At 40.7% G+C, this 27,654-nt stretch overlaps 1 protein-coding gene across 1 annotated transcript in view; it reads right to left on the bottom strand.

The window, feature by feature from the left end:
• Positions 1 to 36: 36 nt before the first annotated feature.
• The window catches only part of dnah3 (dynein axonemal heavy chain 3), a 30,913-nt gene continuing 3,295 nt past the window's right edge, over positions 37 to 27,654 (bottom strand). Inside the window, exons 8-63 of the mRNA XM_074687524.1 lie at positions 27,431 to 27,626; positions 27,065 to 27,190; positions 25,275 to 25,467; positions 24,952 to 25,131; positions 24,695 to 24,825; positions 24,505 to 24,610; positions 24,230 to 24,408; positions 23,956 to 24,140; positions 22,385 to 22,508; positions 22,111 to 22,264; positions 21,833 to 21,977; positions 20,201 to 20,412; positions 19,955 to 20,046; positions 19,336 to 19,450; positions 19,070 to 19,186; positions 18,241 to 18,420; positions 18,001 to 18,137; positions 17,698 to 17,899; positions 17,472 to 17,564; positions 17,159 to 17,269; positions 16,934 to 17,048; positions 16,643 to 16,841; positions 16,416 to 16,524; positions 16,209 to 16,322; positions 13,068 to 13,244; positions 12,812 to 12,903; positions 12,512 to 12,731; positions 12,290 to 12,424; positions 12,093 to 12,204; positions 11,715 to 11,956; positions 11,190 to 11,290; positions 10,996 to 11,101; positions 10,764 to 10,893; positions 10,438 to 10,671; positions 10,240 to 10,343; positions 9,859 to 10,153; positions 9,568 to 9,747; positions 9,355 to 9,478; positions 9,123 to 9,279; positions 8,900 to 9,043; positions 6,886 to 7,552; positions 6,641 to 6,806; positions 6,190 to 6,406; positions 5,918 to 6,100; positions 5,564 to 5,762; positions 4,939 to 5,452; positions 3,229 to 4,856; positions 2,874 to 3,099; positions 2,548 to 2,792; positions 2,274 to 2,390; positions 1,984 to 2,141; positions 1,524 to 1,691; positions 1,268 to 1,410; positions 928 to 1,132; positions 513 to 650; positions 37 to 414 (exon numbers count right to left, since the gene is read on the bottom strand). Coding sequence (XP_074543625.1) covers positions 61 to 414; positions 513 to 650; positions 928 to 1,132; positions 1,268 to 1,410; positions 1,524 to 1,691; positions 1,984 to 2,141; positions 2,274 to 2,390; positions 2,548 to 2,792; positions 2,874 to 3,099; positions 3,229 to 4,856; positions 4,939 to 5,452; positions 5,564 to 5,762; positions 5,918 to 6,100; positions 6,190 to 6,406; positions 6,641 to 6,806; positions 6,886 to 7,552; positions 8,900 to 9,043; positions 9,123 to 9,279; positions 9,355 to 9,478; positions 9,568 to 9,747; positions 9,859 to 10,153; positions 10,240 to 10,343; positions 10,438 to 10,671; positions 10,764 to 10,893; positions 10,996 to 11,101; positions 11,190 to 11,290; positions 11,715 to 11,956; positions 12,093 to 12,204; positions 12,290 to 12,424; positions 12,512 to 12,731; positions 12,812 to 12,903; positions 13,068 to 13,244; positions 16,209 to 16,322; positions 16,416 to 16,524; positions 16,643 to 16,841; positions 16,934 to 17,048; positions 17,159 to 17,269; positions 17,472 to 17,564; positions 17,698 to 17,899; positions 18,001 to 18,137; positions 18,241 to 18,420; positions 19,070 to 19,186; positions 19,336 to 19,450; positions 19,955 to 20,046; positions 20,201 to 20,412; positions 21,833 to 21,977; positions 22,111 to 22,264; positions 22,385 to 22,508; positions 23,956 to 24,140; positions 24,230 to 24,408; positions 24,505 to 24,610; positions 24,695 to 24,825; positions 24,952 to 25,131; positions 25,275 to 25,467; positions 27,065 to 27,190; positions 27,431 to 27,626 — 11,396 coding nt within the window. The 3' untranslated portion in view covers positions 37 to 60. The remainder of the gene's footprint in view (positions 415 to 512; positions 651 to 927; positions 1,133 to 1,267; positions 1,411 to 1,523; positions 1,692 to 1,983; positions 2,142 to 2,273; positions 2,391 to 2,547; positions 2,793 to 2,873; positions 3,100 to 3,228; positions 4,857 to 4,938; positions 5,453 to 5,563; positions 5,763 to 5,917; positions 6,101 to 6,189; positions 6,407 to 6,640; positions 6,807 to 6,885; positions 7,553 to 8,899; positions 9,044 to 9,122; positions 9,280 to 9,354; positions 9,479 to 9,567; positions 9,748 to 9,858; positions 10,154 to 10,239; positions 10,344 to 10,437; positions 10,672 to 10,763; positions 10,894 to 10,995; positions 11,102 to 11,189; positions 11,291 to 11,714; positions 11,957 to 12,092; positions 12,205 to 12,289; positions 12,425 to 12,511; positions 12,732 to 12,811; positions 12,904 to 13,067; positions 13,245 to 16,208; positions 16,323 to 16,415; positions 16,525 to 16,642; positions 16,842 to 16,933; positions 17,049 to 17,158; positions 17,270 to 17,471; positions 17,565 to 17,697; positions 17,900 to 18,000; positions 18,138 to 18,240; positions 18,421 to 19,069; positions 19,187 to 19,335; positions 19,451 to 19,954; positions 20,047 to 20,200; positions 20,413 to 21,832; positions 21,978 to 22,110; positions 22,265 to 22,384; positions 22,509 to 23,955; positions 24,141 to 24,229; positions 24,409 to 24,504; positions 24,611 to 24,694; positions 24,826 to 24,951; positions 25,132 to 25,274; positions 25,468 to 27,064; positions 27,191 to 27,430; positions 27,627 to 27,654) is intronic.

A 27,654-nucleotide genomic window follows, 5' to 3' on the forward strand; every position in this document is an offset into this window, starting at 1 on the left:
TGCTTTATTGTGAAACTACATATGAAACTTGTTTAGCTTTGACCTGGTTGATGTTAGGTCTTAGTCATCCAGCTGACAGAGGCAGGCCACCCCACGGTTCACCCAGTGTTTCTGTGGCCTGTCGGATGGCAGCTCAATAGACATGACGTAGTTTGTGGAGTGACCGGTGGTGGACAGGGTCCCTCTACGGGCGCTGGTTTTATAAACGGGACAAACATAGATGTCTTCATGCTTAAACTTAGACATTTCTCCTGGTTTCAGTTTGATGATGGGCAGACAGTCAAAGAGGATCTTGGGAAGGGACTCTCCTATGACCATGTTCTCTCTGTCCCACCGAGCTCCTTCCATGAAGAGGCCCCGAACATAGGCCCCATCCTCTGGCTTTATCTCCATGTGGGTCTCTTCCTTGGTTACCTAAAGCACAAATCACAGGGTAAGGGGCGACTGAGTATATCCCCAAGAGTTGAACTTTCATTACTGTATAAGAACACAAAACAAAGGTGAATAGTTGCCTCAAACTCAAAGCCGATGTAGTCTATGGGGATTGTGTACTTCCGAGCAAAATTCTGAGCCACCCCTGTAAGAAATGACTGAGTGAAGTAGAAACCAGAGAGCCAGAAGACTGTGGGTGGGCCGCTATCGATCCAGTCCTGTCAAAAGAAACATCAGAGCATATACAGAGTGTCAAACAATGATGGAATGGATTCTGTGCACATCAGTGAGGCTTTACTTTTGTTCAAAACATAACAGATTTTTACACTCTGGTGTCAGCTGATACCAAGGTAATTCTAATTCTCTTCCAATGTTAAGGCAAAGAAAACTGCACATATAGCTTTTACTACTGGACTATGGCTCCTCAGTATGTGCACTATTCACTCTGGCAGTCATATCCCACCTTTGTGGAGCTGTGAAGATCATAACTCTTACTTGTAAAAACTGCAGCCTGGCCAACAGATCAGTCACATAGCTCCCCATCGGCTTGAGAGATGGATATGACTTGGCTGCCCACATAGCAGGCACCTTGCCCACTAGCATACTGTTGAAAACGTCCTCAAGTTCAGCAGACATAACGATCTGGCCCTTCAGAGCTTTTCGGATGTTTATCAAGCTGATGCGAACGACATGAGTGAGTCTGTAAAGACAGAGGATGAGATGAGTTTTTATTGAAAGGGCTTTCACCAGATTAATCCCTGTGTATATATAAATATATTTTTGTCCTTCACACCATACTATTTAACTGCAAGGTAACATAAGAATCACAAGTCACCTGTTAAAGCGAATAACTTCCTGCCTCAAAACAGTATTCATCGACTCCTCATACATGACAGGGTATTGATCCATCACCATCTGTACATCAAAGTCTGCAGGAAGCTTAGAGAGGATGTCTTCTGCAAGCTCATCAACCACTTCCTATCATATGAACAGGCAGCACAAAGTTTCTATATAGAAAATTAGTTTGTATAAAATGTTTCCTCTATATAATTTGCATAGAAAGAAAAGTGCTGAAAAAAAATCCTGAAAACCTGAGGAGACTTAGCCCCGCCCCCTGTCTGCCTGGGCAGGGTCAGCAGAACTCCATCCAGGAGCTGATTGGTCTCTTGATTATCCTTTGTGATATCTGCATTGCTATGAAGCCCGAACACACAGGGATCGGCACATATTGGAAGGCTGCGAATGTAGCTCACGTAAGTCTGAAAAACGTAAAATATTTTTGGAGAATTTTATTTCTTTTGGTTACTGTTGAAAAATTAGAGTAATCAGCAACATTGTGCCTTTTGGGCTAAACATCATTGAGATTACATTCCAGATAAATATTACTCCCTGAGATTAAAACCATCATTTCTGTACTGACCAAAACATGAATATACTTTGGTTTTAACAAAAAAAGAAGAGAGTGCTTCCCGTCTCTAATGGGACTAACAATCATTATTATAGCATTAGCATGAATACATATGCATAAATTGACCGGCACAGTGATGGTACCTGGTAGGGGCCATGAGCTGGGACATAATACAGATCCCCTTCACACAGGCGGTAGCCCTCCTGCTCAATCAGCTCCCAGCTATAAAAGATAGACAGAAGCGACACCAGCAGACGCCTGTCCTTGTCATCTGTCACCCTGCCACCATAGTTGCATTCACCTGAAAGAGCAGAGACCATTGGAAAAAAAGTGATAATGTGATGTTATTCAGATGTTTTCAGTGACAAGTCTGTAAAGACCAACCCACCCAGAGAATTATCTTTCTGCTGTGTCAGCATCTTTGAGTTCTTACCTGTAAGATAGGTGAGGGCCTCCAATGGAACCTCATCATACTCATCCAAGAACATCTGGATCTGCCTCATACTGATCCTCAAGTCCGACTCATTGAATTCATAGGGAATATTCCAACCTGGAAAAGTGGACAAAATGAAAGTCTTTTTCTCAAACAACAGAAAAATTAGTAATGTAGCTTTAAAAGTATCTAACATATCAAAGAGCTGTAACAAAGATCAAAATTACAAGGTTTAAAAAAAGTGTTAAACAGAAGAATTAAGAAAATTTCTTACCCAGAGGCCCAAAGTTTCTCCTTTCCTGTACCAGCGCATGGAAGAAGGTGAGACCAAACAGAAACTTCTGCCAAATGACTTGTTTCTTGGAGCTGCCAAAAAAGGCAGGGTCAGAGATGGGGTGACTCAAGTAGGAGCGCAAAAGGTTGGCTCTTATTCCTTTAGGTGGCTCGTTGGTCATCTTGAGCCCGTTCTGCAGGATGCTAACGGGAAACTTATCAGATGGGTAGCTGGTCAACCATAACCTGTAGGAAACGGAAAGAGGCTTGTCTTAATTGTATTTTTTATGCATACACGTGTCAGTTTGACTTCACAAAGTTAGATACCTGAAGTTTTTGTGAGTGTCTTCTGGATTGATGGTTTCCTCACAGATCCTTTCTAAGGTAGGCATCCAGCTGGTGGCCAGGTGGCAGTTCTGCAGTACCACCCAGGTTCCCTCTTTGATGGCTTTATTAATCATCTGAGCAGCGATAGGTCCTTGTCCCTGTCCCAACGAAATGGTTTGGGTCTTGCTGCCCCCCATTTCTAGATCCTCAGCAAACTTTAGGAGACCTAAGGGAACAAAGTAGACCTTTTAGAAGACTCTTTTGTGATCTCTGAACTAGCTTTTCTCTTGTGTTTAAAAGTAAGTCACAGTTTGTGCTTTGTTTGAAAGTAGAAAGCTCAGAAGTTTTCGGTCACCTGCAGTTGGATCAGATCCTGGTGACAGCACAAAGATCAGAGGAGAGCAGCAGTTGGAGTCTTTGTAACTTCCTGCTAGGTCAAAAGTTGGTGGTTCAATGTAAGCCTGCCCCATGTTATCCACTATAAAATCCTGCACAGCAGGGACGAGTTTATCTGGCCTGAAGCACCTGATCACCACCATTCTGTCCATCCCCAGCAACCCACTCCACTGGTCAGGTAACTGGTCTTTATGGGGCCGTCCTGAGTCATAGAGCATCTTCCATTTGGAGATATTATCTTGGACATGAACAAAGAAACCGTTGAGGTTTGGAAGTTTGGATGCTCTGACGATTTCAGACCAGGATTTTTCAGAAAGCCACTCTGGAGCAGGGTTGGGATAAGGGTTATCTAAAGCAATGCCACCTGTGAGGAGGAAGCGCCACACTTGGTCGTCAACCTGACCTTTACCCTGCATGATGCCAACAGTGAGCAGCAGGGAGAACAGGAGCTTGTCTTTTTCAAAAAGAGAGCGACACACGTTGTTGTAGATGCTGAGGGTGAAGTGATCGACAATGTTGTTGATCCTCTCAGCCACGTCTTCACTCTTCACACTGTCAGCGATTGAATGCAGGTAGAGGTTGATGAACCAGTTCAGGGAGTACTGATACATGGGTTCAATGTTTGCTAGTTCAGAGATACAGAAGAACAAGATAGAGGAGTGTTCAGCCACAGGGCGGTAACCCATGCGAGTGTCATCGATCTCCTTCTCTGTGACACTGGCGATCTTTTGCTTCTCAGAGATCTCCTCAGAGAGGATTTTGGACGATGACAAGATCTTAATAGCAGTCTCATCTTCCAAAATGTTCCCCTCAGACGAAGAGAGCACTTGTAAAATCTTATCCTCTATCTCTTTCAGCTGCTTGTTGTTGGCGGCACTCTCCAGGATAAGCTGGTTCTTCTTCTCCTCCAGCTCAGGCTTTTCTTTAGCTGCAACGAGCCCCAAAAGCTGGTCCTGAAGACCTTGTGGTGTGATCATAAAGTTCAGCAGACAGACTTTGACGGCCACCTCTGGGAGATAGTGAGGGTTTCTCAGTCCAGTAGTCATATAAAACAGAAAGTCTTTGTTATATTCCACAATGTTCTCCCCGATTTTCATGTACTCCACGCCTTGTTGCTTGAAGGTCTGCTTCAGCAACACAGGCTCAAGAACTGGGTCCAGATCCTCTCCTACATTCTCCAAAAGAACTGGAGTTCCAAACTGGATGCAATTCTCCAAGACTCGCACATAGTTTCCATCAGAGGGTTTGATGACAGCGAGTTTATTAACCTTCTCCATGTTTTTGATCCATTTGTTGGCTTGGCCTTGCGGGTCGATCATCAGCGGCCAGCGCCGTGAGTTGAACACAATGATTCCATTGTCTGTGGAGAAAGAGTCCACGGGGAGTCCAGCGATCTGCCACGCCCTGATGGCCACTTGGTTACCCAGGGTATTACTAAGGGTGAGGTCCTCAGAGCAGGGGATTTTCTTCTCCTGGCACAAGATATGCCACTGCTCCTGGCACTCTGTACGATAGTCTACTGTAAACGCCCCAAGGTAACAAACAGTTCCTGAAGAGAGGAGTATGTCGCCTGTCAGGTTGGTGTACCTGCAGAAGTCGAATTTAGACACAATCAGATAAATTTCCCCAAGCAAACCTATCAAAGATAATACATGAGAATTTGGTTTACCTGATCTCTAGTTGCCTTGCAGCTTCAGTCCACCTGTCCTTCTCCCCACCCAGCCCTCCAATCAGCTTCTCCGCCCTAATCAGCTTCTGGGAACACAGTTCAATGTTATCCTCCAGCTCTTTCTTCTTGTTAATCATGGCATCCAGGTCATCATTCAGGATCTGCAGCCTGTCCTCGACTTCCTTCAGCTCGGCTCTTTTAACAGACAACATCTCCATCTGCACAGCCAGCTCATCCTCGGCCTGCTTCAGCCTCTCCTTCTTTGGAGCGACCACCTTGGCAACGCGCTCATACACCTCCATGGCTCGCACCCACTTACAGAGACCCTCACATGCAGAGGAGACGTTTTTGATAACAGAGGGCTGGAAATCGGGGTTATCGATGAACTTATCTCTGATTTTCTTGATATTTGCGGCAGGAATGTTGTCTTTGTCATACGTTTTGAGGCTCTCCAAAAACTTGAGGTCTCCAAGGAGTTTCTTAGAGGGACCCCAGAAGTCCTCAACCATCTTACCTGCAACACATTGTTTAAACAAACTGTTACCATATTTAATTTCCAGTATCATAAGTACACTAACTTTTCTCAATCATAATAACACAGTTTGACTAAAGAACTGGTTCTTACCTGAACCCCCAGGATCAGGTTTTCTCTCAGGTTTGATGCCCTTCATGATACAGATGGACTCCATGACCAGCTTGACCAGACCAGGTGGGTTCTGCATAGATTTAACAACTGTGATGTCTGCCGGTTTGAGGGTGTTCAGTGCTGACAGGGCAGCTTCCAAAGCAGGCATGGCTTCTGCCAAGTCTCCCTCACACTCATCCTAAAAAAGAGCACATTCAATGCTGTCAGTGTCTGCATACTGTGTAGTTATTCCAAATGTTTTACTGAACATCTTTTCACAAAGCGACAGAAAAAAAAAACATCAGTTGAGACACTTCATTAATAGTCGTGTTGATGATGTGTCAGTGTGCTAACCTTGATAGCTTGTGCTGCAGCAGCTGCTTCATTTGCTACTTTCTCATCTGCAGACACAAGTTCTTTCTTAGCATCCACCTCCACAGTCTCTCCTTCTATCTTAACCATCATCTTATCTGTTTCTGCTGAGGTCTGAATGAGCTCTGGCTGCAAAGCCGTCAGCTCCTCCTGCATCACTGACACCTGTGGACATGGAGGAAAGTTAGACAATGCAATGAAAACAATGTCAATCTGAACAAAGAAATTAAAGGTATTGCTTTGAGGGGTTTCACCTGGGAGGCAGCAAACTCAAGTTTCTGCAGACCGACGATGTAACGGTTCCTCGCTGTGTTCACTTCGTTTCTTTTGACATTGAGAAGAGTCTTGAAGGTGAGGATGAGCTCTAGGTAGGAGGTCGGAGTGACATAGTTGTATCTCCTGAGTCTGGAGAAGTATCTTTGTGACATGTCTCTGACACTTGTCTGGAAGGTCTTGCACATCTCCACAACCCTGAGATCACAGAAAGGTCAAAATATGGAACTGTTACACATTTCTGATGCCAAATCTATGCTGCTGACCAAAGCTTACCAGTGGTTAGTTGAATTATTTCTTTGTGTTAAATCAGGCTTGTTTATGGGCCTCATATGCGTCTATCATCATCAGACTAAACAACATGTTGCAGCCAAAAGTTTATGCTTAGTTAATCACACAGCGAAAGGATTTACACAGAACTACTCTTCTTACTCTAGTCTGATCTCAGTGTCCATTTCTACATCCTCTAAAAACTTGTGAGCCACCATCTCCAGGGCATCGTCTGGCCATGCGTGGAACCAGTCAATGGTGCAGCAGTTGATAAGGGAGGGGAACATCCTGAGACGGTTCCTAAATGCATCACCAATCGGGCTCATGGCTGTTACACACAAAACATATTATTTTTGAGTCACAAATTTGCAAATCAAAAATCAAGACGATCACTTTTCTTGTCTTACCAAGCACAATGTGAAGGTTTGCTTTCACACGGTCAATAAAGTAGTTGTACAAAGAGAGTGGCGTGGCATCAATCTTCTTGCCCTCCATGCGGGCGATCCCCTGCATTTTCTCAATGATGTCAGCACGCTCATCAGCAGCAAATATGTTAGGTACATCACCAGTGTTAAGCAGCATGTTAACATCTTCTAGCATGGCCTCATCTTTGATCTGGCTGTCATTGAACAGGAACACCAGGCTCTTCCCCTCAATGCCTGCTTTCAGCATGATCTGCTTCAGGTCGTCCCTCCAGTCTGACATACTGTACGTCTTTGTCAACTCGATCTGGAACAGGACGTAGTCATTGATGAAGGTGCCGAGCTTTGTGGTGCTCTGCCGCCCTGAACCACCAATACCGACAAGTAAAAGGTGGCCATTGTTTTGTTTCAGAACACGGCAGATTCGTGAAATGTGCTCAATGGCAAATTTGAACATGACGAGGGACATGGGAGCTTTGCTGCAGCTGTTGTACTCATCGAGGTAGAACTCCATGACTTCTTGTAAGGCACACAAGTCTGTGATTTCATCGTAGGCCTTGACATCGGAATCAGGCTTGGAATAGTCACCAAAGAACAAGCTACGAATGCTCTCATCAGCAACTTTTCCATCTGGACTCAGATGGCTCAGGAGCTGTACAACAGGAGAGGAGAGTTAAGATAAAAATATTAGAGCCGAATCATTGTCATTTGTCAGGTAATACATAGTATAAATGCATGATGAAATAAACTTTAAAACACATTTTTTACTAAGTCAAGTGTCCAGCACATTGATCTAATTGCACATTTGATAAAAATAATTTAAAAGGTTAATCTGAATTACCTGGAACATTGAAAAAATAGCAATTGTTGCCTTTCCTGCTTCCTAAGTTAGATTTTACCATCAAATAGAATTATTTTAATCCTTCATAACTAATCTTTTTTTATATATTTGTGTCACTCCTTCGCCCAGCTAGACTTAAAGTTTATTTTCTTATATAAAAAAAAAGGGAAAAAAAGCTGAATTCATACTTAAGTCATGTCCTTAGGTATCCACTTACTCCTGTTATCCTTACACATTACGGCCTCTGAAATTTTTGAAATATTCAAAGTCATATGTTTTACAGGAAGTAATATAATTCAGGGCATGGAAAGGGCCAAATTTAAGTTCACTCTTTATTTATCTAAATATTCAATGATGTTTCAGCTACAACTGGTGGGGGGTTAAAATCTCAACTTAGTCCTGTTACCCTAATTATTTTTTAGATGTTATTTCTTTTTTTTTTATCAATACAGCTCTTTTTGAATCATTGTAATGTGCTTAATGTCTACATAATTTAGCATAAATGCCATGTGGCTATATTTTAATGTATTTGCTCATTCTAATAAGTTGGCAAACTTTCAAACATGCTTTTTAGATGCTACATGAGTTTTGGTAACAGGACAGAAAAAAACTGCAACCATCTTCAGCTTAAACACCTTGTAAAAATAAATAAAGGTGCCTGAGATGGGCCAATACACATTTTCAGTACTTCAATATTTGCATCATCAGGTTTACAGTTGAAGAAAAGAGAAATTTAACCTTATTTCTAGAGAGTTACTTCAAGCAAATGGTACCAATTTGGTGGAAGAGCCCTTTACAACTAAGTCACACTGCACCGTGTTCCACAAAACGTTGGCTACTCTTCAAAGTTTGTTTTTTTCTTTATCTGATTCAGGGTCATGACTGACTAACAAAGAAAATCACTGCTTTTAAGTCCTCAGCTGGAGATCCTTTCACTCCAATGTTTCCAGCATACAAATCCAGCACATGAATGCATCACTAATCAAATCTTCTACCCTGATGTTTTTTATGGGGCACTTAAACTGATACAATACAATCATGTGTTTATAATCTGTGAGAAACACGCAACATGCATGAGCTAAAGGACACATTTGATTTTCTCTTTTAACATTGTAAAGTGACACTTCAGTGTGTGTGTGTATGTGTGTTTGACCAAACCTTTTCCACACTCTGTTTAAAGAAGTTGTCGGTTCTCGCTTTGACGATGCCAAAGAACATTTCCTTGTCATTGCTGTCGATGAGTCGGTCATAGAAAACTCGGTACACCTCATGAATCCACAGGCGGATCAGTTTGTCTCCATCCTGTTGTACGTGGCCAACAAATGTAAGAAATACAATCCAAGAAAACGACTTCAAACATTTCTCCTCAGTTTCTACTTGCCTGCATGTGTGTATGTGGTGCCAGGAGCACGCCCCGGATGACTCGAGCAAAGTCTCGTAGGTTGAAGATGTAGTGGGACTTTGATGGAGTGGGGAGGAAGCTGTCAATGGTATCTTTATAGACTGCCATGGTGGCTTGGACCATGATCTTGCCAAGCCTCGGAGAATAGATGAATAACAATAAGCTTGTTTCTCTGAAAAAGATGGGTTATCTTATATTTTTGACATGTTACCTGTTCAAAGAGGCATCAAAGCCCTTCCTGAAATGCCAGTCTGTGATGGAGCTGAAAATCTTGGTCAGGGTTTCGTCATCAAAGGAATTTATTGTGATGACATTCAAGTGGCGAGTGAAGCGGCCTAACAGCGGAAACCGTTTGGAAGATGCAGTAAACTGTACTCAGTCTGCTTTTATAATCACTTGAATGAAAAAAAAAAATCAGTCTCACCAGTGATGTCATTTTTCCCGCCACCAGGAGGCCCCATTGCTGCCAAAAACAGCAAATCCACTATGTTTATCCTGGAGGTGTCCTTCTTGTCATACCAGTGATGGTGGTCGATCCACTGCCTCAACAGCTCAATTGGAGGCTGGGCGCCATAGATTTCCTTGGCAGGCATGTTCAGATCATCTGTGTAGTAGAGGTTTCAGCAACAATTTATGACTTACAAACAATTGGACATCTCAAGTTAGTGAATGGCTTTTACCCAGCAGTCTGAGTGTATACTTCAAGTGTCTTTACCAACATAGACGACACACTTCTTTCCCACCGGAGGTCCAAACACACCCTTCCTCCTCCGGTCCAGCTTGGCCATGATGATGTCCTGGGTTTGATTCGCTGAGGTGCGGGCTGAGAAGTTTATACAGTTTGGTGTGTACTGTTCCTTAGGCAGCTTTACCAAGAAGTTCAGGTTTATTACCGACTTTCCAGTGCCAGTGGGGCCGACAAACAGCACAGGTATTTCATGCTGGAGGTAGGTACGCAGGAAGAATAGCTGACGTGCTGTCTCCATGGTTGGGATGATGAGGTCTGACACCTGACGGTCAAGCAGAGGAAGAATTTTGTGTTTAGTGCAGATTGTGACAACATCTTCAATTACAACTCAAAGTAACTTCTGCTTACATTGGCTCCAGCTGGAATGAGGTTTTCTTCTTCAGTGATAGAATCAGTCCACACATTCCACTGCCCTTGTCCGTGTTTGCTAAAGTAGTAGTCATAGACGGTGCCTGAAAGGAGAAGGAAAGATCATGCTAAGACACATTAACACATTTTTCATGCTTCACACTAACGTAAAGAAAAACAATTGTTGAAATATGTCACCTCTTTCAGGAAAGATGTTGTTCTTTTTGAGTTTGACACTCTTAGGTCGAGGATGCTCTTCATCCATGCCCAAGATCAGATTGCGGAAGAAGATGTCAAACTTCTGACGGCTCTCTCCAGTGATGGTCCCACCAACAGTCCAAACAACCGCAAACAGAAACAGACACTGCAGCCACATTGAGATCTGCTGGCTGGACATTGGCGTAGCACTGGTTTCTGACTCAGAAATTTCATCTAAAGACAGCCATGTTAAAACAAACGAACCAGCTGATGTAAAAAGCTTTAATTCATTCTTCAAATGTCATTATTTCATCATTTTTTCATACCCATCAGGCAAGTGTACAGCTTCATCAGACTGAAGGCCAGGTGAATGGGGGATGTTTGGATCACAAAGCGACATTCCCTGTCTATAAAATCAAGACAGGGCTGGACTAGCCAGTCAAACAAGTTCACTATCTGGGGACAAAAAAACGAGAACAATGCAAAGAGCTCTTGTACAATATGGTAGAAATAAAAAAAAAAAAAACACACATCAATATCTTTATGCTACAGTCTTACCACTTGTCTATGTTCAGTGTTAAGGCTTTCAGGCAGTGTGTTCATGTAGGAATCTCTAAGAGGAGACCAGCCCAGCTGCTGAGGTTCCATGTAGATCATACCACACCTGTGAAAAATAAATTACTATGGAAATTTTTTTCTTAAACTTCCAAACTTTTATATTTGCCTATGGAGCTTGTCTCTGTGTTGCCAACCTGCTGACAGTAGCTGGAGAGGCTTGCTCCAGGTCAGCCGGTTCAAAGATCAGACTCATTTTTGAACTCATCTGGATAATCTCACCGCTCATCAGGCAAAGCTAGAAGAGAAGGAAATAAACAGAAGAGACTTTAAATCTATAATGCATTCAAACTAGGGATGCACGGATCCAATCTTGGTGTCAGGTATCGGCCAAATCCAGCCTCTCAAAGCTGGATCAAGTATCATTTGGGAAAGGATGGGCCTGAACTTGACACTAAGGCTAAACTTTGATTTAGTCTACAGAGTATAAAATTTTACAACTGAACAGTCTGTTCTGTATGCAGATTATTATTTTACACTGGTATCAGATCAATATTGGTATCGGTCAATATCCAAAGCCCAGATATCAGGATCAGAAAATGTGGATTGGTGCATCCCTAATTGAAACAGAGTTTGACTAACTTGTTTTAGATAAACTATTCAAATAATAAAAGCTGTGTTTAAACAAACTGGCTATTTGCCCATTACTGGGAATTAAGTACCTTCTTGTTGTCATCCAAAACAGTATTCATGTTTTCAATCCAGACAGCATCAATCGGTCCATCAAAGATGATCCACTGCCGATTTTCTGAAGTGGAGCTGGCCTGATCCCTGAAGGAGGTAGCTAATACACCGTCAGACCACTCATGGCTGACTGGGTCAAAGCAGCCGTAAAGCTGGCCCATGGTGATGGCTTTGGGATTGATGATGCGGAAATTCACGGCAAACTCGTCCATCAACTTGGCTGAAAAACAAAGCAATACAGACAAAAACTGTTGAATAATAGTAAGAAATCAGATCTATCTTTGCCAATGCACTATTTTAAATTCAAAACATTTCAGAAGCCAAAACGAAAGAGAAACAGAAAAAAAAATACCAACCTTTGTAAAGGTCTCCAAGGGCAGCTGCAAGAACTTTATATGAGGAGGTCTTTCCTCCGAGAGGGTCTCCCACTATCATAAAACCATGTCGAACCAACATCATCTCATACACCTGTACAGAAACAAAAACAATTACAAAATTAATTAAAGTGGTTCATTAACAGAAAATAGTACACAGAAATACTCTTCTCTAGTACCTGGATAATTTTCCCAATGAACCATGGGACAGACTGGAGATTCAACTTGACAATGTTATCATTCAGAGCCTTGAGGAAGAGATCATAATCTGGTTTTGGAAGGACAATGCCAGGGAATAAATCAGAGATGATACCCTATGGGCAGAGAAGGGAAAATCAAATTAAATAATTGGTTGATCACATGGAAAGAGCTGCTTTGGATTGTGCTCTGATATTCCTCACCTGAAACAGAGGAACATCTTGTGCTAAGAACTTGGCCATATTGACGTCCATCAGCGCCCTCAGCAGTAGCACACTCTCGTTCTCCTCAGGATACTTCAGCTTCAGGTTTCCGGCTGCGGTCAGCACAGACTTCACAGCTCGCATGCCGTAGTCATAGTGGTGCTGGGAGGAGAGCTGCTCAGAGCACAGGCGGTAGGTGGCCACAATCTTCTGAGCCAGACTGTTGGTAAAATCAGATGTAAAGGAGGATCAGTGGATGAACCAACCAACAAAATGGGCTGGTTTGTAGAAGCAGCATACCTGCGAGATTCAATGAAGCCCATAGAGTACAATGAGATCTCTCCAATGAGACAGTAGTCTGGCACCATCATGGCCACGGTGCGGAAAAGAGCCTTCAAGAAAAAAAAGACATAGCTGTACATCCAGCCACAGCATCCCATCCCAACGTGTCCACACAATTATTATATCATTACATATATATATTATTAATTCATCATCATCATCACTTTCTGCTCTATTAAATGAACCTGAAAACAACTCTTCTCAAAGGATGTACCTTCAGGTTATCTGGAAGCTCAGCTCTGCCAGCGTAACCTGGGTTCATGGTGATGAACACTGAGCAGGTTGGGTTGAGGGACAGCTCCGTCCCCTCAAACAGGAAAGTCTTTAGGTTTTTAGCGATGGCTTGTTGTATGCAGAGGATCTGCTGGGCCACTACGGAGAGCACCTCCACCTGTCGCACACACACAGAAACATTTACAGCAAGAGAACAAACTGAGGACACAACATTTAAAAACAAGCCAAATTCATAATTGATACATGTTCGTTAGACCTGTACACAATCAGCGGGAAAAGAACTTAACACATCCAGATACAAGCAATGATCCACCAGGGGGCAGGAGGCACGTCCCAAAGAATCCATGGTTATTTTATTTAAGAGAGGAGTTCTTTTAAGTAATTGAATATTTTTGTATTAATAATGGTTTGAGGTGCGTTATAAATTGATCTAGAAAAACAACATCAGGGAGAGATTTCCTGTTTTATAAGTAAAAAGTTTGGAAGTTCATAGAATTGTATCACAGCAGAATTCAATATATCTGACAGTTTATTTAATCCTTTCCAGTAGGAGAGTAGACAACATCTGTAACCTCCACTGACCTGTCACAGGCCCATGAATGTTCTTTCAGCATAACAAAATAAACCTCTTCACATTTAACAGGCTTACATTCTTTCAGCTTTTGTGTATGTACCTTTTTCTGGGTTTAAGCCAAACGAGAGCAGTCTTCGGTTCAACAAAAATTTCTTAGAGACTATTTTTTCAACTTAACCTCATATTCCTGCCAAGAATACTAACATTTTTTCTACATACCATGAATAATGAACCAGTGTTCCTCCATATTCAGCACATTTTCAACATACATCAGTTTTTCATCATACCTATTGAGATTTACTGGCATTACATTAATTCTCATGAACCGTTTGAACTGGATTCATCGGCCCCATACATGAAATGATTTTTTTTTTTTTAAATTTACATATCAGTACGTATGTGCATAGCTATATATGTATATATATATTTATATTGTTCTTTTTCTCTTACCCTCCTTTTTTCTTTCTCTTTTTTATACTCATTCATCTTACCTCTAGAGGCCATATCAACTTATGTTAACATTTTTATTACTGTACATTTTTCCTTTTGTTGTTACTTTAGTAGCAGAGAAAAAGACCAGAAATATTATATGAATGTGATTTCATTCTGAAGAGACTAACAAAACTGTGACACTGTTGTACACTTAGGGCGTAAATTAGTTAGTTATGTATTTATGTATTTATTTATTCAGTTTTCCATTTTTTTGTTTAAGTAGTCTTTGTCTGACCAAAATATAAATTGTTTCCATGTTGTGGCAAATGGAAATAAAAATTTAACATTTGTTAAAAAAAAGAACTGGATTAATCTGAGACGTTCATTAATAGATCTGGTATGTGCCAAGTTACATGCATTTCTCCAGTCCTCCCCCGTTGGCACTAGTGCAAGCTTTAAGTCTACTGTATAAATCTTCTCACATTGTAGACAATGTGACATTATATGGTATCACACCTTTTTCCTATCTTTTGTCATTATTTCCTCCAAAGTTGATTTAGTAGGTTTTGTCAGAACATTATTCTGTTTTTTTGGAGGAAGTTTCTAAGTTGAAGATATTTAAAAAACATCTTTGTTTATCTATATTACATAGAACTTGCAACTCCTGAAAGGACTTATGTGTGTTGGAATTGGACAGATAAAGATCTTGAGTCATTTTCAGTCCTTTGGATCTCCATACATGAAATACTGCATCAGCCCTTCCAGGTATAAACAACTGATTGCCTAAAATGAGACTAAACCGAGAAATATAATTTGGCTCTTTTACATATTTATTAACGTCCTTCCAAACTCTAATCATATTATTAAGCTTTTTTTTTTTTGTCTGTTTCAACAATTTTGCAATGGTATTTGAATACATGTATGAAGGGAGTCCTTGCCTTTGCATATCTACCCAGTGGGACAAACAGTTAGTGTTACAAAACATCATGTCATACAGCAGATTTTGCCATTTTTCACGAACTACATTCTAAATTTCCAGCAAGACTGCATCCTACTCTCCCCTCTACACACACTTCCTCTCTGTTGGTGTGTTCACATGAGAGGTCTGTAACACTGAGTGCCATCCAACACAATCTGCATGTGGTGTGTGATACTCAAATGGTGAGTCTGCATCAATTCAGGCTTACTGACCAGGTTAGCTGTTATTCTCCTGTGAAAGGACACGCTCTGTAACATACAGTTCTGTGCCGTAACTCTCAAAATACTATTATGTGAAAATCCAAGAACGTGAAATAAATCCAGGATCTTATTGAACTCTGTTGTCCATAAGAAGACAGACTTTTAAAAAACAGTTAGGTGTTTTATATTTATAGTTTAAAAACAGATGAATGATAAACAACAGATTGAAAGTAATAAGATGTCTCTAAAATAGAAAAGCCACCAAAGAAGATGAGGAAGGTCTCGCATTCTGTGGAGTGATTTTTCTGGGTCTGCCAAACACTTATTTATGTAAACTACTCATCATTCATGTGGAATGTAAGCATGGTTACATAAAGTCCCTGCTTCTGCTGGAGTGCAGGGAGTTTATCTCACAGCTTGCTGGTTTAGGCCTTATAGGGTTACATGAATATGATAAATCAAGTAGGCTGTAAATAATCTGCAAGGTAAATTCCTCAGCCTCTACACTATTTAGGTAAACCAAACTATCATACGCTCATACTTTTAACATGATCCATTTATTTTGTAGAAAGGGTGACAGAGCAGAAGACAGGATATGAAATGATGGCAATCCTTTGTGTGAGGTGCGGTCTGTCAATCATTCTTTTTGTTCCCACTGTTGAAAGGGTATTAAAAATAATCAAATCAACTTCCCGCTGAGCTTGATTGATCTAAATTTGGTTTAGTTTCTGAGCAAAAGATCCTGTTAATATGTGACAGTGCCATCTTGATTCTCAATCTAAAATGACTCCTGAACTGATTATTTAATAGGGGGTTTGGGTTGACTCTTGTCATAAACCTTTAACAGTGGCTGTGCAGAGCTCATGTGAAGCAGACAGGGCATTTGGATAATTAGATGATAAAACAGATAAACAAAGATTTGGTCAATGTGCTTACCTCAATACGATTGAACTCATCAAAGCAAGCCCATGCTCCAGACTGAGCCAGCCCTTTGAAGAACTTACTCATAGCCTTGTAGTCCAGACCATCAGAGCAGTTAAACACTACACACTGGAGAAAGAAGGTTCAAATGTTTGCATTACATAAAAAAAGATGGAGGGTAAAATATAGATCAGTGGTTAACTGCAAACCATTTCAATATACCTGTTTGGCTAGTGCTTTTGCAAGATCCTTTGTCGTCTCTGTCTTTCCAGTTCCTGCGGGACCCTCAGGCGCTCCCCCCAAGTTCAACTTCAAAGCCCCCATCAGAGTTCTTGTGACAACAAAGACAAACTCACTGATACAAAGAGTACTGTACTGCTTTTTCCCACATTATTGTAGAAATTATTTCTGCATCCATAGTCAAATACAGGCCACAACTTGTAAGATACCTATAGCAGCGGTCTGTAAGCGGTGTGATGACGAGACGGGGAGAATTGCCCAGGTACTCATAGCCATATTTCAAGCAGGTGGTGATCATACGCAGCATCACTTCTCCATCCTCCCAGAAATAACGCAGCTGAGAAATCCATGCAAAGTCATTCAGCGAGGAGATCCGCTCCTCTGCTAGTTTTGCAACAACATCTCGAGCTAGGGGAGAAAAAAAACAGCATGAGACATTCTGCAAGCAAGACTTAATCAAAAGAACAGATTTCACAGTTTCACAATGGCAGTATGATTACCGTGCACATCTATAACAGTGAGAGCACCAAGGGTCATCCTTGCACCTCCTGGCAGCTTCCCACGCACCAGCTCCACAATGTCAGCAATCTGGGCATTGCACTTCTCCACATAGTCCTTTGTTGGAATGATAATTAGACACAGTTGAGACTAGAATGTAATTTTTTGGCTGAAATGTTGTTTTTGAATGAGGAAGTTAGCGGTGTACTGCATGTCCTGGTACTGACAGGCAGAGAATTGTTCTGGATGGCTTCAGATACTTCAGTGGTCCAAAATATGGATGAGGCGCAGATGACAACTTGGCCAGGCCACTGCAACACCCACTTTCTTCTGGGCAGCTACAACCAGAAAACATTATATGGTGGAGACACAGAATTATTTATCATCCACCGTTTTACTTCCAATTCAAAGAACTGATTTCTGTTTAAAAACATGAAAGCTAAAAGCACCAAATTATCTGTCAAATAAAGGCACAACAGGCACATGTTCAGCTAGGATTGACTTCCTAGAGATTCGAAACAAAGTTATATCTCCAAATACCTCTGCATACTGAGTCACTCCTTGATGGATGACGTGTCGAACACTCCTGAGCATAAGATTCTCCACCTGCAGCAACCATTTCTCTACCATACCCTGAAAAACAAGTAATTCAATCCACCAAATATACTCAGCACATAATATCTGAAAAAATATGCTAAAAATGGAAAAAAATAATAACTAAAGGATAGCCATGATACAATGTTTAAAACCTCCTTTTGTTGTATACCTTTGCGTGGGCTGGATAAATCTTCTCTGTGAAGGGAATCGTCTCTTTCTCAGAGCTGATCATACCGGTGATGGCCATTTCCTCCGTGAACTCCAGTTTAGCGATCCCTTCAAAGCATTTCTTCAGGTGAGGCTGCACACACAGAGGGTCTTTGGTCTGAGACAGGATCTCCAGCAGCTCATCATTGGAGAGGAAAAAGAACCTAACAAATGGCGATGATAATAAAGAAAAACAGAACATCCACAGAGCGCTCTTACACATGATGACAATATAAGCATTAGTTCTTATAGTCAACAGTCGGACCTTGGGAAATAAAGCCTCTTCTTTTCCAGGTAGGTATTGAGGCCTTTTTGAATGTCATCTAGGAACACATTTGACTCCTGGAGGCGTTTAAGCATGTTTGGCTGGTCTGTTGCCACAAGCACACGTGTGTCCTTAACCTGTATCCATGCAATCACATAGAAAACAAAACATGAAAAATGCATTACGTCTGATTGTTACTGAACCAACACAGGCGACACAGGTGAGGTATGAGGAGCTCACAGCTTCAGCAGTGATGTTCCTCCAGTAACCATCTACAATAGCAAATTTGCGTCCTTCCTCAGGCATCTGGGCGATGATGTCCTCAGAGCTGAAGATTGGTTCCAGGTAGAGCCAGGTAAGCTGACATGTCAACATGGAGTCCAAGATGTCCTGCATGCTCAGCAGTTTGTCCTCCCATTGCTTTTCAAAAACAATAAGAGTGAGATCAACACAACGGCAGGATTTAAGGAGCTACAAACATCTTATATTTGTGGTATTCCTAAAGTGTTTCCAAAAAGCAAACTCTAACTAAAGAAATCTATAACTAAAAATAAAACCATGCAATTAAAACACTTAAAGGTTGTCGTTCAAATACAAGTCCATAAAAAAGATCTGGATACAAAAGATTTCCACAAAGTGATTCTATTAGCCTGGATGCCTCACACAGGCTGTTCCAGGCCTGTTTATGGTTATTTTATTGCTGGAAAAACACCACATTCTCTGGTTTATAGAGTGGTAAAGATGAGATTGTGTTTTCAAAGAGCAAGCAATTTTGTTACTTGTTCTGGCATGAAATTGTGCCCAAGCCACTTCTTTTTTTTCACAACATAAGACCAGCTTTGTGGCTCTAGTTGAGGGATTTGAACAAACAGGATACACACACAGACTTCTGGTCTTTTCCCTCATTTGTTTACCATGATAGAGTGGTGGTGTTAAAGTTATTGAGTTGTACCGTCTTGTTCAATATGAAGATGAATCCATAAGCTGTTGAAGAGCAGTGTAATATCTGCAGTGATTTGTTTTTACTTAGGAACGTCATTTAGGGTTGTAGTTTTATGGAGTATCTCACCTTACATTCAGCCTCTATTGGCTTAACGAAAGGTGAACCTCGCATCGTCTGTGTCTTGATGATGTGGTCATCGAGAAGCACCTGGATGTCATCCACTGCTGACACGATACTCGTACCCTGTGATCAAATATTAAGCATAGTCAGTTTACAGTGACACCATTGCTCCATGTTAAAAGCAATGTGCAGTATAAGTTAAAACAACAGGACAAATTCCATTTCAATGTTTCATTTCTTCAGTCATGAAGAGTGTGATTCTTGACACATACTGTGTCTCTGTAGGGACTGAAGGAGAACCGGAGCTCAGCCCATTCACTTTTCATCTTCTCCATGGACTTTTCCAGAGAGAACTCTTTACTGGCTGCTGCGCCGATCTCTTCCAATCTACAGAAGAGAGAAGAATAAATAAAGCTTTTATCAAATCACAAGAATGTTTCATTAATAAAGAACAAAGCCATGGCTTTTCCTCTGTGAACCTTACACTAATTTTGTCTTCTGAATATATTCTCTGGTTGTGTTTTTGGGACCTGCGGTCCTGACACACTCCGCTGAAAGACTCACTGCTTTCCTGTTTGTCACAGGTTTATTGACCTCACACCTACAGTGTCCACAATAACTTAAAACTGAGTCCAATTGGGCAGTTGAAAACAGATTTGCTCTCCCCTGTCTAATTAGCAACTCTCCACATCTGTCCCTCGCTCCTCTGTATCATTTCCTGGGAGGAGGGGCACTTTGTAAAACACATTTAAAGTTAGACTGTAACTTAACCTATTGATAATTTTTGGGGACATAACACAATATTAATACCAATAAGAAATAATCAAACAGAACAAGTGAAATAGCTCTAATATATTCTAATGTGTTTTTACTGTTGTGAAAGTGTCTTACCTATCAGAGAACTCTGAAAGCCCCAGATCAAGCATGTTCTGCAGTGAACTGCTCACATCCGGTTTGACTTCAAAGCCCACGATGCTGCTAATCTGTAGACAGACAAAAAGGGTCATAAATTATTCACACCGACTTCATGGATCACAGGAGACATGGGACACTTAGTCCCTACAAAGTGAATCTGACACTGGATAACTCTGTGTCACCTGAGCTAATGAATCAAACAGAGACATTAATTCAAGTGACCTTCTCCCAGTGCCGATCTTTGATTCCTGGGTTGCAGATGGTCGTCAGGATGGGAAGGTGCCGCTTAAACAGGTCCATCTTGCCTTTGAAGCTTCTGGCCACATGGTAAGGCCCAGGAAGGCTGGAGAAAGTCTTGGTCAGTTTGTGCAGCGTCCTCCACATGCCGTCCAGCTCATCTGTTATTTTCTCAGCATCCAGGCCGAGAAAGGGACCTGGGAGTGATAAGATAAAATGAGTAAAGCAATGTGGAAACAACGTAGCATCCTGCTTGAACTTGCTATGGGCCAAAAAAGTTAAAATACAGCAGAAAACGACATTATCTTGAAATGATTATTAAAAGTTTTCAAAGGAACTGTGTCAGCCAGTGTCTTTGTTTTTGTGTTATAAAAAAGAATAATTGAAGCTGAATAATACAACCAACCAGGCTAACTCTCACATTAATAATCTGTCCTAACAAGCCAAACCTGGCTTTCATTAGCAGTGTGCACGTAGAGGTTTAGACTCAGAACCAAAACTTCAATCAATCAACTTCAAGCATCTTTAAGAGTCTATGAGATCATCCACCAATCCACAAGGCTACGAATGAGATTTACAAGATTGAAAAGGTAACGTTCTCTTTAAATTCAAAGCTAGAAATGTTTAGATCACCACACGAGGCAAAATGGGTGAAATATGTCAAACCTCTGAGACCTGACTTGATTAGATGCATTGCAGGAACATTCACATATTTTATTTTATTCTGTCTATTTTGAACTATCACTCTTGTAATTCACTTTATTTCTTTGTGTGATAACATTATGTTATTGGTATTATTTAAAGGTGTATTAGTCAAATTGCTGATACCGCATGACTTTTTATATTTTTATAGTGGTTTAGTAGTTTTTGATTTGCCACACAAAAAGAAAAAACAAGTCCAAAGAGGCTTAAATGTAGATGTAGGTTTTAAACTGTATTCAAAGAGAAAAGAAAGTAGTATACCCATTATGTACTTTTGTCTTGAGTATTTACAATTGTACTGACAATAGTTCTATAGTTCTATAGTACAAATAAAAAGAAAAATCTTTTAAAAAAAGTCTATGAGCACATTAGTCAGTGTAAAGTTTACTCATTGAAATGAGCAGCATCTTTTCCCCACTGCCCATCTCAGCTGTGCACAGACACATTCAGCACCCAGCAGTAGCTACTTTTTAAAGTGTCATTTTATTTGCTGATCTTGGAGAGGATGGCTTAAAAGATACAGAAAATGTGGGAGGTAGAGAACGGGGGATGACGTGCTGCAAAGGACTGAGGGTGGGAGTCAAATCAATGCTGCTGTGGTGAGGGCTACATGCCTGTCTTTATATATAGCATTCACATTAATAACTGAATGTTGTATTTTAACGCCTAAGTCTTGCAGACAGACAGTTCGCAATGACGGCTTTCCAGCTCAGCTCAATCCCAACAAAGTGTGTTTGTGTGTGTTAGTGTGATGTGGGAGGGGCTTATGCAGTGATGACAGGTATCAGATTGCAAGGTGGAAGGTTTCTTCACAGGGATGTTCATTCTGCTCTCTTTCACTTTCATTGTGCCAGATGGAAATAAAATGCAGTCAGTTTCTTTTGAAGATGAAAATAGCCACTGTGAGTCACTCACCATTCAACCACTCATCTGACATGATGTAAAAGTTCAGTGTGGTGGTCCAGAGCTGCTCATATGGCTGTTTGTCTGCAATCAGAGTCTGAAGCAATGGGAACTGGCTCTGTTCCTTCTCCAGCAGAGTCTGCTCTTTGTTGATACACTACAGGAGTGACAGCAGGAAGAAGCAGAATCCCATTTTTACTTCTGTATTAAAGCTTAAGTTTAAAGGAAAACTTCCTGGGTAATTGTAGTGGTGCATACTGTGCATTTCAGTCTTGCTGTGTCATTTTTACCTCAAGTTCAATGAGAGCTGACTCCAGGTTGGCAGTGATCTGAGCCAGGATACCCACATTGTTCTTCATCACTTCCATGGCTGTCATGTCCTTCTTGCTAAAGGCCTGTATTTCCTTTTCAGTATCCTGCAGCCTCTGCTCAAACGCATTTATCCTGAAAGAATCAGAAAAAGGCCGAAGCAGTTTTATGTTCAGTTTTTAAGATTCATAAACATCAATGCTACTTCAAAATGTTTGGTAGAGATTTGTAGTTTGAAAGCAATTATTCAGTTGCCTTGTATAAAGGTAGTCCTCGGCTTCATCCCTCATGCCACTTAGACAACTTTTGCTGTCTTCCAGCTCAATCAGGATCTGATTAGGCCACCAAAAAACAATGGAATTCAGCCTTAAGTCATTGTCTAGAGAAACAAAAGAAAAGTAAACACTCAGGGTAATACAGTTTTTTCATGAAACCAGTCTTTAGCTGCGTTTCCATTACACTTTTTTTGCAAAATAAAAGCAATATTTCTGAAGTTTTGATAAAGTACAATTGTGCCTTGCCGGTGTTTCCATTATGACTAGAATTCGAGTAAAGTAAAATGTAACGTCTGTGATGATGCTGATTCATGAACATTAGTGTTTTTATTAGGGATGCACGATATTGGATTTTTGCCGATATCCGATATGCCGATATATCGAAACCCCTTTTGGCCGATACCGATACCGATAATCACAAGTTTGTTTGTTTTTTTCACTGTAAAGAAAGCTAAGTCTATCCTGTACTGGAATTTATATGTTACTCTTATTGTGACGGTCTTATTTGTTTAAGAAACACACATAAAACAAGACAAAAAACATTTGATTTTACCATAAATAAGAAATGTATTATTTTTTCAAACTCAAGACGTTCAGTATTGAAATACAGAAAAATAATTTCTTTAGATCACATGAACTTTAAATATACAATGCATTTTTAAACATAACCAATAGCATTTGATTATTTTAGAGCTACTGTAACAACCTGGTGACAGACACAGAGCTCTGCAGTGCAAATAAATGAAGTGCTACATTTTATTTAAGGAGCTTATTTTTCAGATAGAAAACAATAATAATCCTAACTGAATAGCACCTTATCGGCTGTGCCTATCGGCAGAAATTTTCATATCTGCAGATACTGATAAATGTGTTTTTAAGCTTTTATCAGCCGATACCGCTATTGTGCCGATAATATCGTGCATCCCTAATTTCTATTCACTGGTTAAACTGTCGGCCGCAATCACACCAATTCAGAATAGGCATGAACAAAACACTGAATGAAAATCATCATCTCCAGCACGCCTGCTCTCACACTCTCACACACACACCTCCCCTTCCTCCTGTGCACTCTGACTCTGACCCACTCACAAACTCTTTATGCCTTCACTACTGACTTTCAAAAACACAAACATCTGCACTGAACACATAACTGACAGCAGAGCTGTTACAATATGAACGCCAGAGTCTGTGTGTGGACACGTACAAGGCGAGGGAAGTGCGTTGTTACGACAATGTGACATGCTTTTGAAAAAAGATCTTCCATTGCACTTTTGGGATGAACTTCAAAAAATTAAAATTTCCGAAAAACCACCTCATGAGAGCGTATAAACCTTCTATCATATTTTGAGGTTTTCGAAATTTTGTTGTTTCCAATACCAATTTTCATTGCGATATTTAGGTTTTGTGCAATTCTAGGTGTAATGGAAACACAGCTTTTGAGCTAAAAACCAAAAAAATGAATGATAATTATATCATACATATTGTTTTTGTGTAGTCAGCATCTTAATTTGTTTAACTGTAACACCAAATACCCTAAAAGGATTGAAATACCGGTCAGAGAGGCGTAGTCCATGAGGAAGCTGACGCGGTAAGATGCCTTATCAACCTCATCTATCAGCTTGTGAACAGTCACTTCTCTGGTCTTCTTAATGTACATGCTGAGAGCAACCAACTCCTCTGTGGTTTCTGGAATGCTCTGGATAGTTTCACTTATCTCCTTGTATTTTTGACAAATCCTGAAAAAGTGTATAACTCTTATGCAGCTTGAACTTAATGAGACAATAGACACTTTAAGTAAATAAAAGTTTAAGGAGTTTTCTCTCACCCTTTGTTAAGCTCTCTGTTCTCCTCCACTTCAAATAGGACAATCTTGTTTTTGAGTCCGTTAGCACGCTCACAGAGGTCTTTGTTCAGCTCACCAGCATCCAGGCACAACATGGACAGAGGCACGGTAACACGAAGTGAGGCAATCTCCTTCCATAACAGATTAATGGCCCCAATTTTCTAAAAGTTGGAAGAGAGAGAGATCACTTTGTTCGATAAATGTCAGTTAGCACAAAAGATTCCTGGGCAGATTTTTTAAAGGAAAGTTGAACTGACCTCTGCAAAATCTTCTAATGAGTGTTTTTCTTTGAGAAAAGAGGATATTTCCTTCTTTGCTGTGTGGTCCAATAGATTGTTGTACTTTTTATATACATTCAGGTACCTAAAGAATGAGATGTGACGTTAGCATTTCAAGTTGTGAATTCAGGGGTAATCAAACACACAGGTTCAGATCAAGCGTCCTTACTTGACAGGTCCCACAGTGTTCTTTTGGAACACTTCTTTGGCTCTGCTGATGAGGCTCTGAACCAGCGGCTCATCTGGATGGACGGTGCGCAGGTACAAGTTGTTGCAATCAGAACGGAAGTTACTTTCCACCTGGTAAAAGCACAATGGTCACATATCCATTATTAATGTTTGAAAAAAGGTAAGAACTGTTATTTGCTTACTGTAAATCAGTGGAAGTGTAGTTTGTCTGTGGTCCCAAAAAGGGGAATGCCTCACCCTGGGGAGCTCTTCCGCGCTCCGAATGATTTCCATGAATGCTTGGTGGATAAGCTCCCAACACCCCTGAAAACTTGGACTAAAGTCAATGTGATGCTCATTGACTTGAAGCTTCACCAGAAGCACCTGCGACTGGACGAAGCTCAACTCATGAAACACATCCCCAAAATCGTTACCACTCTGGGAAATAAGAACACAGGTGACTGCTTATCTAAAACAAGAGGTGGTCTGAGGTGCAATCAGAAAAACCCAAAGGTCTTTTTAAGTTATAAATAAATAAGTTATAAAAAATAAACTCTTTAAGATAAAAATGTTTTCCATACCTCATGTAAAGTAAAATAATATAACAGGTCCTCTAATGATTTAATGACCAAGCTCCGGAGCTGCAGGGACATGAGAGCAGCCACACAGCTGAACAATGTGCCCAGTTGCAGAGGCTCCTGCACACTCCCAGGTAAAGGTGGCGACCACGAGCACTGAGAGGAGTCAAAGACAGATGCACAGAGAGGCAGCCACCTGAGAGAAGAGAGGTTTTGATGAGTTAAGTTTTCATTTTTTTCTGAAGCTGGATGACAGGATTGTGGTGTTTCTGCAAGTTTAAAATTTCTGTTGATTCTTACAAAGAAAACTGAATCTGGGAAAAAAAAATCTTGTCTTCCTAATGTGTCTGCTCCCTCTCACCTGGGAAAAACTTGTGGATTTTGGTTGTTAAAAGAAGTCTTCACTCATTGATAGGTGAAGTGAACTGTCAATATTAACCATAGACTGTATAAAACATGGACGTAGTCTATGCGACTTCACCTGTCTGTTTCTGATACCGTGAAATGAAGCCAATCCTTGGATGTAGCCTTATTGCACTGCAAAAACTGAAATCTTATCAAGTGTTTTTGTCCAATTTAAGTGGAAAATTCCTTTTTAGACTCAATATGAGCCAAATTCACATGACTAATCCAGAAAAATGTCTTGTTTAAAGTTATTTGAGGACAAAAATGAGGTCTGAATTGCTTGTAACCAGTAAAAAAATCTGCCAATGGAACAAGAGAAAAGTTACTTGTATTGAGACATTATTCTAGTCTCAAGGAAATTTTCAAGCAATTTTTTCTTGTTCCATTGGCAGATTTTTTTACTGGTTACAAGCGATTCAAACCTCATTTTTGTACTCTGATAACTTGAAACAAGACATTTTTCTGCATCGATGAGTTGAAAGTGGCTCATATCAAGTATGATAAGACAATTTTTACTTAAAAAAAAGACAAAAAAACTTGATAAGATTTCAGTTTCTTGCAGTTTGGTTATGATGCTGGGTTTGAGATTCCCTTTGAACAGCTGCAGGACGCCCGTCAGTCACGTGAGCTGAGCTGTGTCTCTGATTGGACAATCAGACAATCCTAATAACCTCTGCACTGGCAGAAATGTTTAGCACTTCTGCATAAGCTTCATTTTTTTAAACAAGATTTTTCCCCTTTATATCAAAACAACTCTTTGGTAAAGCTACCAAAAAATTGTATTGAAAGCCAGATTACAATCAATCTGCTCTCCTTGAAAAACACACTGTTGTTTTATTAAAACTAAAATATAGAATATACATCCAATCCAGTGTGTGGGGGTTACTGGGTTTTCTTAATTCTATCTAAGAGCAAAGGTTGTAAATCACTTTTTTAAACAACCCCTGGTCTGGGTTTCATGTTAAGTATTTAAGCACCAGAGACTGAGCCTCTGCAGAATAATGGTGTCCTAGCAGGTACAAATTTCTAACATGAAAATAAACAGCAGAAGCTTTTTTCCTAAATTATAAGGGCTCAGATTCCATTACCTTACATTGCTGCTACACAATGCCACACAACAAGCAGGAGAGATGCAATGAAAACCTAAAGTGTGGCCATGTGTAAATCAATCCTCTGTAAGCAGGCTGACATATCTCTGACAAAGTGGACAAGGTGGAAACTTGAGCCTGCACATACAGGAGGATTAGCTCTCTCAGTTATGTACACACTGTGGGCATACAAGCTAAAGAGAAGCTCAAGACAAGCCCCACACCAGGCTGGAGAAAGCACATCATGTTGTCACTGACAGTCTGGCTGTTTTGAGAGTTTGATAAACTGGCAGTACTCACTTTTGGATCAGTTCATCTCGTGTGATTTGGCACCGATGCCGCACAAACTTCTCAAACTCAGATGATAGGAAGGGGAGGCTGTTGGAGGAAAGGTCCTCAAGTGGAACAAATCTCAGCGATGAAAAGCTGAAAAAGAGTTTATGCGTATTTATTTAGTTCTTATACAATTCTTATTCTTATATGCATAAGCAGCATATTTGTAATTAATTCTTCATTTGAGCAGCAGTGACTCACTAAGATCCAGCTGTAAAATAAGTTTTTACTTGGGTGACATGATAAAGTGAAAATGTCAAGCCTCCGTAGTGAGTGAAGAAATAGGTAAGGAAAAAGTCATCCCCCTTTCACAGAATGCACACTCTGCATCACCTGTTCAGCCAGATATGCTGGAGACGGACCATAATGGGACTGACAGCAAACAGATGTTGACCCAGCCACCTGCGGGCCTCCCTGTAGATAGGACCCCAGGGCACTGGTGCACGTATCAGCCTCCTGGGAAAGGGCCTGGGGATGCTGGATATGGACAGTCGCTCACACTCAGATGGGTCCATCAGAATGTAGTCCACTGACAGAGACCAACATCAACAAGATAA

This window comes from Halichoeres trimaculatus, unplaced genomic scaffold (genome assembly GCF_033239565.1).
Source record: "Halichoeres trimaculatus isolate MK-OKI-2021-1 unplaced genomic scaffold, fHalTri1.1 fHalTri1_scaffold_14, whole genome shotgun sequence".
Taxonomy (NCBI): Eukaryota; Metazoa; Chordata; class Actinopteri; order Labriformes; family Labridae; genus Halichoeres; species Halichoeres trimaculatus.